At 41.7% G+C, this 11,624-nt stretch overlaps 1 protein-coding gene and 1 long non-coding RNA gene across 2 annotated transcripts in view; one reads left to right on the top strand and one right to left on the bottom strand.

The window, feature by feature from the left end:
* Positions 1 to 11,624, top strand: part of LOC133265562 (uncharacterized) — a 377,264-nt gene that overhangs the window by 330,857 nt on the left and 34,783 nt on the right. The gene's annotated exons all lie outside the window — the stretch shown is intronic.
* Positions 3,977 to 11,484, bottom strand: BRS3 (bombesin receptor subtype 3). Its single transcript, XM_061446193.1, has 3 exons — positions 8,689 to 11,484; positions 5,758 to 6,109; positions 3,977 to 5,197 (listed from the first exon to the last, which is right to left on the bottom strand). The coding sequence occupies exons 1-3, from the start codon at positions 9,117 to 9,119 to the stop codon at positions 4,793 to 4,795; spliced, it is 1,188 nt and encodes a 395-aa protein (XP_061302177.1). The 5' UTR covers positions 9,120 to 11,484; the 3' UTR covers positions 3,977 to 4,792.

Below are 11,624 nucleotides of genomic sequence, written 5' to 3' on the forward strand. Positions count from 1 at the left end.
AGTATTCCAGGAATGAAGGTATATTTGCTGTCATACACACTGGCATGATAATAAAGTCAAAACCACAGTGCTGAGCTTTGTAAGAAGGGACCAGCATCAACTAACTGTGTGGTCAACAGACCGTGGGGTGAAATTGCTGGGGGTATAAATACAGACTTGTAGTGACCTTTGGCTGTTCCACAAGCAGTGTCCATCCCGGTTAAGGGCATCTTTCATGCTTCAAGAGTTTTGTCTTGGCAGGGCTATTACAGTGGTTGTCCAAAGATTGGTTTGTGATCACTTCTAAACTGACAGCTTAAGAGGCATTTGTATTAGGTCTCAAATAGGTACTGGGTTTTGGTGAGGAGCATGAGAGGCTTAACAGAAACTGTGCTTACTTACAGAACTTGCAGTTGGCTATATGTTGGAAGTAAGATAATCACAGCCTTAAACGCTGTAAGAGTGATATAATTTAAGTCTGAAACTGCTCATTTGGTTTTGGCAGGGTTTTTGACATCCGTCACCTGAGTAAATGTAGTGATGTCTGTGCCCACATAGTACAGATTTCCCTAGTGTGCACTGGGGCATCATCCTGGGAAACAGGAGATCCAGTTTTCATCTCAATCCAATGGAAGTGGGAGCATGCTTGTGTGCAGCAGGGTTAGTGGGTGGTAAATCTGATCTGCACACTTCAGTGTAGCTATGAGGACAAACTACCTCAGATTCCCTCACACCTTCCACAGATAACAGCATGCGTGGCGGCAGCTACTGCAGCAGAGCTTCTTACCATGTCACCACCATCTGTTTTCTTCCTCTTCAGTGACCCAGCTCAGGGAGCTGATTCGTCTGGAAACTCATCATTTTTGTTGGTAAGTACAGCTTTCCTTTCAATCACATCCTTGACGTGGAGTAATTCGTGGCTGCACAAGCATTGCTGCTGCAAGCTGTGTGTTGTGGGGATGGTGTGAAGAGCTCGAGTGTTACACAGCTCACATCAGGCTAAGCTGTCAAGAAATGGTGTTTAAATCCTGACAATGTCTGAAAGTGAATATTAAAAGGAAACGTTAGCAGGATAACTTATTTCTGTGTCTGACTCTCCTCTGTGACAAGAGGTGTATCAGAGCTGATATAGGTACCTTCTACTACAAATAACAATCCTGCTTTTCCTAAAGTGGTGTTTTGCTACCAGAGGGGAACCAGCAATTCACTAGCTAATATTTAATTAGGTAAAGAGTTAGCACTCTTTTCTTGCATTGCCTTGTTATGTTAAACCAAGGAGGCAGTAACCAGTGATTAAGTACAGAGAGGTTTCTACTCTTTGTAACTCTTCTGTTGGGTTTCCATGGGGCTGGAGCCTGTAGCTGTTATACAAAGCAGTGAGAGTGAAGAGGAGTCTTCACAGTGTGAAAAATGACAGCACTAGAGCCAGATGTGCTAAAAATTCAATAGCCTTCCCTATGCTGACAAAGGAAATCCCACAGAATGGTTCACCTTGCACTGAGGAGACCATCTGTGGCAGAACCCATGACCTGATGCTGATTAGAGACTTAATTATAAGTAACACTAATTGAAATAATAAAGTGCTGTAGCTGTGTGTAACGTTAGCTTATTCTTGAGGTTTGTATTCATAGCAGAAGCACATGAGAGTGTCAGCAGAAAGCCACATTGAACTGTGTGAAATGAAGCAGTACTTCCTGAGTGAGCTTTAATAGTGACAGCACAAATTAAAGTACTGATACTAAAGCTGCTGCTAAGGTGAATGTCAGTTGTAAATGTTACATTAACACAAACTGTTAATGGGCTTGTCTCATTCACAAGAGAAACTATAAAAAAGGTATATCCTAGAAATCATATTTACTCACTCTTAAGGACTCCACAGGAATGAGACCTTTGATGGAGTCTTGGCTTTCAGTAGTTTGTGCCTTTTTTCTACCTTGATATAAATAGGATATAAATAGTAAACCACTAATTATTCATGCCAGTTCTTTGCTAAATAACAGCCAATATTTCTGTAAATTTATATTAATCCCATATGCTCTTATGGAATTACGCTTGTATTACCTAAGGGTAAAAGAATTGGGTTTTGGAACCCTGAGAAAGATTGCAGAGGAAACAGCTCTTTTCCCCTAAATCCAGTTATGGTAATGTGGAAAGATTTTATGGATATTATATTGGGGCAATAGATGGAATAAATAATATCAGATTGTTTAGCTAAAAATAAGTGTTAAGCAGAATATCACTCCAGTACATGGAGATTCCAATGTACAGAACTATGAAAGCCTAAAGTATACAGCAGAGTTAGTTAACTTCTGGCTGAAATATTGCCAGTCTTTAACCGAAACATGTGCAGCATCTAGCAGAAACATCAGGTTTGTAACAGGATCTATTAGCAATAGATCAATAGATAGGCTATCCAGTTAGAGGACAAGCAAAATGTAGCTGCATGCAAAGCAAGGCAAATGGAGATTTAGGAAACTGGGGGGTTTAAAAGCTCCTATGAGGTGTAGTCAAGGATTTTACAGTTGGAAATTTGGTCTCCAATGGAGCTAAATTGTGAAGTCCAGTAACACATGGCAGGTTTGTTTTCCAAAGGCTGTAAGAAGCTAGAATAATAGAACTGTAGTGTTGGTTGACTTAGTCTTTTGTTTAGAATTTCCTATAGTAAGACCCAGGAAGATAAAAGGAGATTAAGAAGTGTTTAGGCTTGTTTCCTTATTTCAAGTCTCACCCTGCAGCCCCATTAAGACAAAAAGAGAAAGGGAAGATATCAGTGCCTTATATTTGTTGTGTTTGTACACAGCTCACTACTGGAGACTGTGTTCTATTAAGACAAAGAAAGTAAACGAAGGTATCCTGAGTCTGTTTTACTATAAATGGTATTTCTGTGCTGTTATAGTTCCATTTCAGTGGTCTTATCTAGTGTAAAACTGGTGCAATGAAATGGAGAATCCATTTGAAAATTAGGGCTTATGGCCTCGCAGCTTGTAACATGAGAAGTATAGTAAAATGAGGCCAGGACTGATGAGATTAAAGAGGACTGTCATGAAACTCATTTAAGACAATGACAGAGGTTGAATTCCTTTGGGATTTATAGTTTGGGCTTATTATTCTGATGAGGGCAGTCAACAGACTGCAAATATGTTTTCTCCTCCTGCAATGAATTCAAATACTGGGGCATGGATGGATGGATTTCCAGCTGTGTGTTGCTAGGGGTTCTGTGCAGCTGGAGGGCTTAGAAATTCCTGGAATTGAGAAATTCTCTAACTTCCAGCACTATTTTGTTTAATTCCTATGTTGCAACCCTCTTCTGTACCTTAATGCACAAATATCTTGGTTTGAGATAGAAGTCCCTTAGTTTAAGCAACAGCAAATCTATTGGGTTTTTCTACCACCAACTCTCACAGAGCAAAATTCAGGTTCAGGGTACACAAAATCCATAAAGATAAGTGTTATTCAACATATTTATAATGGGAGGTAGGAAGATTTGCCTCCTGTATTTCCTGATGGGAAGAGAGTCCGTGCCAACAGCCCTGCTGAGCCTTCTAGGGATGCACAGGCTGCCCATGATAGGCCGTCACTGACTTGCCTCTGCGTGCAGAGGCATAAAATGAGTGGATTTGAGATTAGAAGGCCTACCTCATAAAGGCAGTCTGTCTGAATATTACAAAGGGAACCTGCTTGAACAACTTGAAGAGTAGAAAATCAGTACAATAGAAAAACCAAACTCTCCCAGCATGCTTGAAAATATGCAGATCACTTAGATATGACCACGTACACTACAGCAGGAGTGGATCTGTGGAGGTAAAGGGTTAGTCTGATCCCCACACACTGTACGCTTTTGGGGGGCTTTACCTCAAACTCACTCTTGTCTGGTTCTGTGGCCTGGACACACAGTTTCATCTGAGAGAGATCCAGGTTGTACACTCAAGATGACTCTGGGAGACAGAGCAAAGTAAGGCGGGAGGGGATGTTTGAGCAGCTCGCTTCAGAAGTGCACTGTAAATCCAAATAGAACTTTAATACAGATCCACCTCAGTTTCTTGATGTTAAATCACTGGAACAATGAGGAGTGCTGCACTGCTGAGATGCTTTACCCATAGATCGCAAAGACTGTTACAAGTATGGTTAAAGATGATAGCTTTCTCCAAGAGATAGTCACTGGCTGGTTCCCTTGACTTCCTTAGGAGCTGAGAAGGGAAGCTCTTTACACAGCAGTCAGTTCTTACCCAGAGATTCAAAGTAAATCACTGTCAGAGCAAGGGCTGGTGTAGATCTGGTCCATAATGCTTATTCTTCTTTCACTACACTGTACTACAAACCTTAGCTTTCTTTCATTTTAGTGTGCCTTTTGATGAGTTTAGCAATTTTTAACATTCAGGACAACAAAAAGAAATCAGAAATCTTCTTGCTTGATGGTGTTAGGACCATAGGTGAGTTTGCTTGCCTGCTGTGGATGCAAGTACGTGACAGAGGGAGCTCTCAGTCACAAGTCAAAGAACAAGTCACCAAGGACAAAACCATTCTCACAAATGGTTCTTGCACCAACTCTGCTGACTCCTGTCCTGCCCAGTCCAGGAATTCCAGCTAGGGATCCATGGTCATGCTTGGGAACATGAACAATCCCTTTGAGCTTATGCTGGGATGTTCAGCTGTTGCAGCTTCTTCTCCCACACAGTTTGATTTCTTTATTGTACATTTTAAAACCCCAACTCCTGATGAAAACTCTGCCATAGCCAGGCACCTCCTTCCCGGATCCCAGTAGTGGGGGCTTGATTTCAAAGCTTGGTTTCTATCCTTTTTCATCCCAGATGGGCTAAACACTTTCCTCTTCTTTTGTGATGCTGTAATCTGTTAGCAGTGTAACACTGATTTCTGAGCCACACGTGCTGCCTGTGATGGATGGGGCTCTGGTCGGTGTGTTGTGGGTAGCACTGGGAGGCTTTGAACGAAGCTTTGCCTTACAGCATGAGACTTGCTTTTTAAAGTGTTGCCTGAAACTTTTACTCAGCCAATAAAGAGCAAAAGGATTGATGCAGGAATTGCTGAAGGCCAAGGCACGGGAAAAAATAGTAGCTATCAGATGGAAGGTGGAAGCATCGACAGAAGCGTGGTATGTGAAGGAGCGGTATAGGTAGAGGATGTGGTTGGGCAACCAGCAGAAGGCAAACAAAGCAACAAGCACCAGCACTGTTTTTGCAACCCTCTTGCGGGATTCAATCTAGGAGAAAGTGATGCAGATCTGGTGTTAATAGCAATTAGTTCCATGGGTTTATGTAGTTGGGGCTCATTTTCAAAGGGGCCTAAAAAGCTAAATCCATTAGGAACCAAAAAAAAAAAGAACCCACCACAAAATGGAAAAAACCTCCAAAACACCAAAATCAAAAACTAACCCAAGAAACCAACAGAAAAATAAATCTATATATTTAACAAGGTATTTCCACACATTCCCTTTCCATTATAAATCACATGTTGAGCTCATCTAGACTGGGATTTACGTATAATAGTTAATGTGTCAGCTCACATGGATGAGGTCTCTGTTTACAATACAACACTTGAACTCCTGAGTTTAATATGGCCGTAACAAAGCAAAACAAACTCCATCCCTCTCTAGGAGAGCACACACACTCACACCTTAATGAGTCATGAGCATGTGCATAGTGGAGTTTGGATTGTTAATATGAGCTGAGTTTATGGAGGATTGAACTTCCATTATCAGGTAAAGGTTGGGTACTCAAGACTTCAGACTTAATCACACTTTAGTGCTTGATCATAGCTTACCTGCTTACGGGCATGACCGTGTTCTTCTGCTGGCATGTTGGAGGTGCTCTTATATAAAGTTCTGGCGATTAGAAAATAGTAGACAGAAATGACAGCTAAGGGTATAATATAGAACACTAAGAAGCAAACCAGGGAGTGAGCTTCCTGCAGGATCTTCTCAGTCACAGGATAGGGGGCACATGCCTCGAAAGTTACATTCTTCTTGGGGTCGCTGAAAGAATACAAGTCGGAGAAGACAGCCTCTGGGATAGCGAATATCATGGAGACGATCCAAACGCAGCCCGCTTTACAGCAGGTCTTCAGGAGCGCATCTGAAGTCTGCAGTTCCAAGGGCTTAACGATGGCTCTGTACCTAAAACCAACCAACACCATGGTCAGAAGGAACACAGGAGTAACGCAAGCACCGACAGTGCGAACCTGAGGATAAACCATCCCTGTTCTCGCTAAGCTGAGGGTGGGAGAATCATCTTGGATATGAAAACAGCTCTTTGTAATTAAGATGGAAATACAGGAGGTAATTTTAAATATGTATTTTAATGACTTGGCTGGCAGGACTTGTCATTAAAGCCTTCCTAAGTAAAGATGACTTCTAAGTTTGGATTAGGATCAGTAAAGGCAGTCATCTCTCCTATGTTTATGGTGCTGCCTAGAAAGGTAAATGAGGGAATTAGCATGTACAACTGGTAAAGGTATGAAATAGGTTAACTGTTTTATCAGTACATGAAACCAAGCACGTAGACCCCTCCTTTCTCCCATGATTTTAAGACCCCAGATGAGTGCAGTGATCTGACTCCAAGCAATACTCCAGTACTCATTCATATGTATAAAACAGGAGCTAACACTGCTGTTGATTCATGGCTGTGATTCTGCAGCATGTGGACTGAGTCAGACATAGGAGAAAAATCTGGGTAAATCGATGGATGTGTGAAAATCTGTGTGAAAATGGGATGTGGGAAAAGAACTAACTGCCACAAAGGAAATTGTACCCTGCTCCCAGAGTATCAGGGACTCTTGATGACGGAGAAAGAAGAGAAAAAGGATCCAGAGGATGTGACAGCTTAGTTGTACCATTTTGCACAACCTGAGGATCTGCTCTTTTTCTCCTCTAGGCAAATTTACATAGAAAACTGGAAGCTGGATTGCTCTTTATCGAATACATACTGGTTTTGTTGACTTGGAACTCTTCTAGCATACTGGAACATGATAGTCTGGCACGACTGATGTTCTTACTAAGTTTATCATATAGTTACCCTGTGAAAACGCAGCATAGAGTATTTACATAACAGCTACCATGAAGAATTAACTGTCTAAATCATAGAATTATAGAATAGTTGGGGTTGGAAGGGTTGAAAGAGACCTTTAAAGGCCATCTAGTCCATGATTGCATCTGAACTGACATCATACAGGACCAAGACCTTGGAGCTATAATATACAGTTCATTGGAAACATGAGCTTAATATTCAGCAGGACTTAAAACCCACACCAAACCCTAAAGAAACAGCAAGAAAGCAAAATGTTAGGAATTATTATGGAAAAAAAAAATGAAGAGAAAAAGAGACTATTAAGCAATTATCTGTATCTCTGGTCCATGCAACCCTCAAACACCATGTGCTGCTCTGCAAACCTTAACTCAAGCCCCCCCATAGTAAGCGTGGAATAGATATATAACATGAATAGCCTGGAGAGATGGATAGGGATAATCGCTGTCTCTTCTGGCACAAGAGTCAGGGTCATCAAATGAAGCCAAAGCATAGTAAAAGAACGGAGTTGTTTATGCAACAGGCAGTGAAAATCAATGCTAAACAAGTACAAGAAGAGGGTGAACAAGGATCTACAAGAGAAATCCCCTGAAGTTATTAAATAAACAGAAACCTCATTTGCTCAGGAGGTGATGTGAAGGCTTAGGGCTTAAGCGTAGTGTTGGACAGTGATTTTTACTCTTCCTATATGTCTTTTGTGGTCCTCACACTGGAGGCTGGTATTGGCCTACATGGACCCTTGGTCTCACGCAGTGTGGCCATTCCTGTGCTGGAGTACAGTAACAGTAGCATTGATTAAACTCTGGACTTGCTGTTAGATACAATCCAGTTACTGGCATACAAGATGGAAGTCTTTTTCTCTATTAATATTAATATTTATTTCAGGTTTTTCTGCTCCTTGGCATGCTAATGCTGATTGAACTGAAATCTCATCTTAGATTTGTTCATTCAGGAAGGAAGTGCATGGCAAAGCAGTCAGATGGGAGTGCTGATCCCATCTAACAGTGCTCTCCTCATCACCTAAGTTTAATTTCAGAACCTCTGGGCTGAAGAATCTCTGGAAAAGGTAAAAGAACCTTAAGAGACAATACTCAAAATGTGTCACATCACACTAAGCCCTCATCAAACTGAAAATTACTGTGTAGTGCTGCAGTAACCATCAAGGCATGAGAGTCATCTGTTTGTTCCCCAATCTGTTCTGTGTTTTCCTTTGGCTTGCAATCCCCATATGTCAATCTTTTATGTTGTAGGATTTAAAGCCTCGCTGAGTGCACAGGACAAAGGATTTCCACTCAGTCGTTTTTAGGTTTATTTTTCATCTTCCCTGACTACTTTAGTGCACCACTAGATAGCACCAATCTACTGTCTTATCCCTGCATTAAGCCATTTCCCCATTCTGTACAATAGAGGAAAAGAACCCCGTAGTACTGTACTTCAAGCTAATAAAAGGTCAGAAGACTTTTAAGAGCCTTTCTCACTTCACTCCATTAAAAAGAACTGCTCTGAGTTTTCTAAGACACATTTTAAAATGAAATGGGAGAATGGTTGATTTGGGGTTTGTTTTTGGTCTATCACAATTAAAACATGCACAAACTGATCACTTCTGCTCTTTTATTCGTTTCTAGCTTCACCCCAGAGGTATCTCCTGGCAAATGAGTTGCATCAGACCCACCTGTCAGCACTGAGAACAGTCAGGGTAAACACTGAGACTCCAACTGAGGTTAACTGGATGAAAGACAGCAGCTTGCACCCAATCCTTCCGAAGAGCCAGGTATCCACAATGTACCGGGTGGCATCTATAGGCACACAAGTCAATAAAAGCAGGAGGTCTCCAAACGCCAGGCTGGTGATGAAGATGTTTGGAACTGTCTGCATGGATTTAATCTTGAAAAATACTTTGATGAGTATTGCATTTCCAAGGAGCCCCACGGAAATGATCACCGAGTATGTAATGTAAATGGTGCACAGTATTTCCAATCCTGGGAAGGAGTCTTCGGTCCATTCTTCGGTTGTGGTTTCATTATCAATGATCGATTTCAGCTCTGTACCGTCTGTAGACGCACGCAAAGTCTCATTAGTTGAAGGCGAGTATAGTTGAGACATCTCTTCAACTGCTTCTTCTCCCCAGGCTGGACTTAAATCAATCACAACATTAACATTTAGCTTCCAGCATATCAGCAAGAGAAAGATACAGATTTGCAGCTGAAATTAAGATTCCCATGGCACATTAACTACTTTCATCCCCTTCTGGGTTTCAAAACATGCCTAGGAGAAATGCACACGGATCTTGTTCTGAACTGTGTAGGAGGTGGAGAATTTTGTTATTGGCTTTTCAGCTGGTGGAGCAGAGAGGGAGGAGGAAAGGAGAAAAGTGGAGTTTCTTTAAAGATTTTAGCTGAAAGGATGGTTTCTCTTGGAAGTATCTGGCAAGTACTTGTGGTTACTGCAGCATTAGGGTTTGCATCGGTTGCAAATGATTGTTAAAATCTGTCAGTATACTCTAAGAAGGAAATCAAAGGAAAACCTGAAATAGTTTTCTCAGCAGTACAGGTAAGCATAGAATAGACTAATTCACCACAAAGCTCTACAGTATATCTTAATGACAGATAACTCAGAATATAGTGTTTGCTGGAAAAGCCATAGAGACAGCCTGTGCTTGTCTGTACTCTGTTTAATCCATTTATCACAGACATGCAGTAACCTTCCAAAAGGCAATATAAGGTTGATATTTATGGCCGTACCCCTGCTAACTCTTACATTAAAGATTAGGTTTGTCCCTTGAAATAATCCCATTGCCATCGAAACCACAACTCATGCTGGAGTTTGAACAGGTTTATAGGTGCCATACAGAAGCCTGTTATCTTGCAGTAATCCATGTAGTTACTGGCTTTGGATGGTACGACAAATGATTCAGATCATCTAGGAGAGAACCAACTTTTCCTGATGCTGCCTCGATCAACCATGTTAGTACTATGTGGTTTCTTATATTTAAATTTGTCAACTCTTGAACTCTGCCCTATGATGAGCTCCTGATTATCTTTAATAAATAAGGTACAAGGAATGGGACCTACTTAGTTAAATCTCCTGAAACTAAGAAAGCCAAGATCGAATCTCTAAATAGTGCAAGTGGAAAAGATAGCAAAGGACTGAGCTTAATGCCTTGAAAATGAAGATCACAGGCTCAGGCTGGAGGGTATTTTCCCCCAGCCAGTTCTCAGCTGTGAAGTTCAAGTGGAGAAGGTTCCCTGCTCAGATCACACAGATCCCTTATCTTCAGCTGCACACAGCCACAGCCACACCAAATCAAGTTGATTTCATTGACTCAAAAAGACTCCCCTGTGAAAAGTCTTATTTTCCCTCTCCCATTCCCAGTCTTGCAAACACAACTATGCCATCGGTATCGAATGGTGGTAGACCAGATGGGAGATGGTCAGCAGACTGAAGCTGTGGCCAGGTGGGAGAAGGAGTCACTGATCCAAAAAGGATGAATGGGTTAAACATTCCAGTTCCATTTGTTTTTAGAGTGCTTTTAGAAGAGAAGTTCTTGTCATGATGAACCATACTATAGCTTATGCAGGCACACTGTGTAGGTTGCTCACACATTTAGGTACCTTTGAGGATGCCCAATTATGTTGTCCACCCACAGTGGCGTAGTACTGTGGATTATATTTAATCTAGAGTTCAGTGAGTGTAGCAGATTGTGACAGCTTAATGTCAGGTACTTACATAAAATGTTTAGATTTCCTCTGCAGGAGAAGGAGGGCATCAACAAACACCAGCAACTGATTTCTTTCCACCAAGTGTTGAATACTCAAAGGTGGCATCTGAATGAAACATCAGGTGTTTAGCTGAAACTGGCATTTAGGATGAAGGAAACTAGTTACTTGCTTCTAATTGCACTAAGGGTTGGTTGATGCACCAAAGTTCAGTGAGCAGAATAGATCCCAGCCTCTTACGTTCCCCAAGGCTTTCAGAACCATCAGAGGGAGTAGAGCTGACAACATGAAATCTGAGGCTCGGTTTATTCTGTCACTCAATCATTTTGTACAGCAGGATGGAGGACCTGAACTAACACCCCTCTGTGTAAGAGAGAATCCAGAGGACCAGAGGCTCTTGAGCTATGAGATGTTCCCAACAGTTGGTCTGGGGATAATTGAGGTTAGAAGGGAAAGATGACAGACATTCCCAACCCATATTTAAACCTCTTAAGGACACCACCATGTGCCATGGGTGAAAGCAGCCCCTGAAAGTAACAAGGGTTTATAATTCTGCTTACACCTGGTTACATGTGCTGTTAATTCCAAACTGGACCTCAATTCATGTATATAGAATGTATATGACCCTGAATGCTCAATCTGGTGCTTCACACTTTGGAAGCCTGCATTACCTGGAAGCACAGACACATTCTCCCTGCTCTGTCTCTAATAGGACACAGTGCATGTGTTTAACCCTGCTCACAGCAGCATGAACCTCTCTCTGCTTGGGTTTCTCTTTCTACTGAGAGATTGTATTTTCCCCGGCTTTCTGCCTCCTTGGGGGAATCTGGCAGAAGGAAGCTCCTTCGTTTCCCACACTTCTTCCTACAGTCCTGGGATTAGAATCATAGAA

Source organism: Pezoporus flaviventris, unplaced genomic scaffold (assembly GCF_033815535.1).
Source record: "Pezoporus flaviventris isolate CSIRO_AGI_PZ_B2104156 unplaced genomic scaffold, CSIRO_AGI_Pfla_v1 ptg000005l, whole genome shotgun sequence".
Lineage (NCBI taxonomy): Eukaryota > Metazoa > Chordata > Aves > Psittaciformes > Psittacidae > Pezoporus > Pezoporus flaviventris.

Excerpts from the sequence above, each read along its gene's own strand:
- BRS3 (XM_061446193.1), bottom strand. The coding sequence starts at position 9,119 with ATGTCTCAACTATACTCGCCTTCAACTAATGAGACTTTGCGTGCGTCT. Across the intron at positions 6,110-8,688 it reads ACTGTTCTCAGTGCTGACAG|GTACAGAGCCATCGTTAAGC; the intron begins GTGGGTCTGATG and ends GGTTGGTTTTAG. Across the intron at positions 5,198-5,757 it reads ACGGTCATGCCCGTAAGCAG|ATTGAATCCCGCAAGAGGGT; the intron begins GTAAGCTATGAT and ends ACTTTCTCCTAG.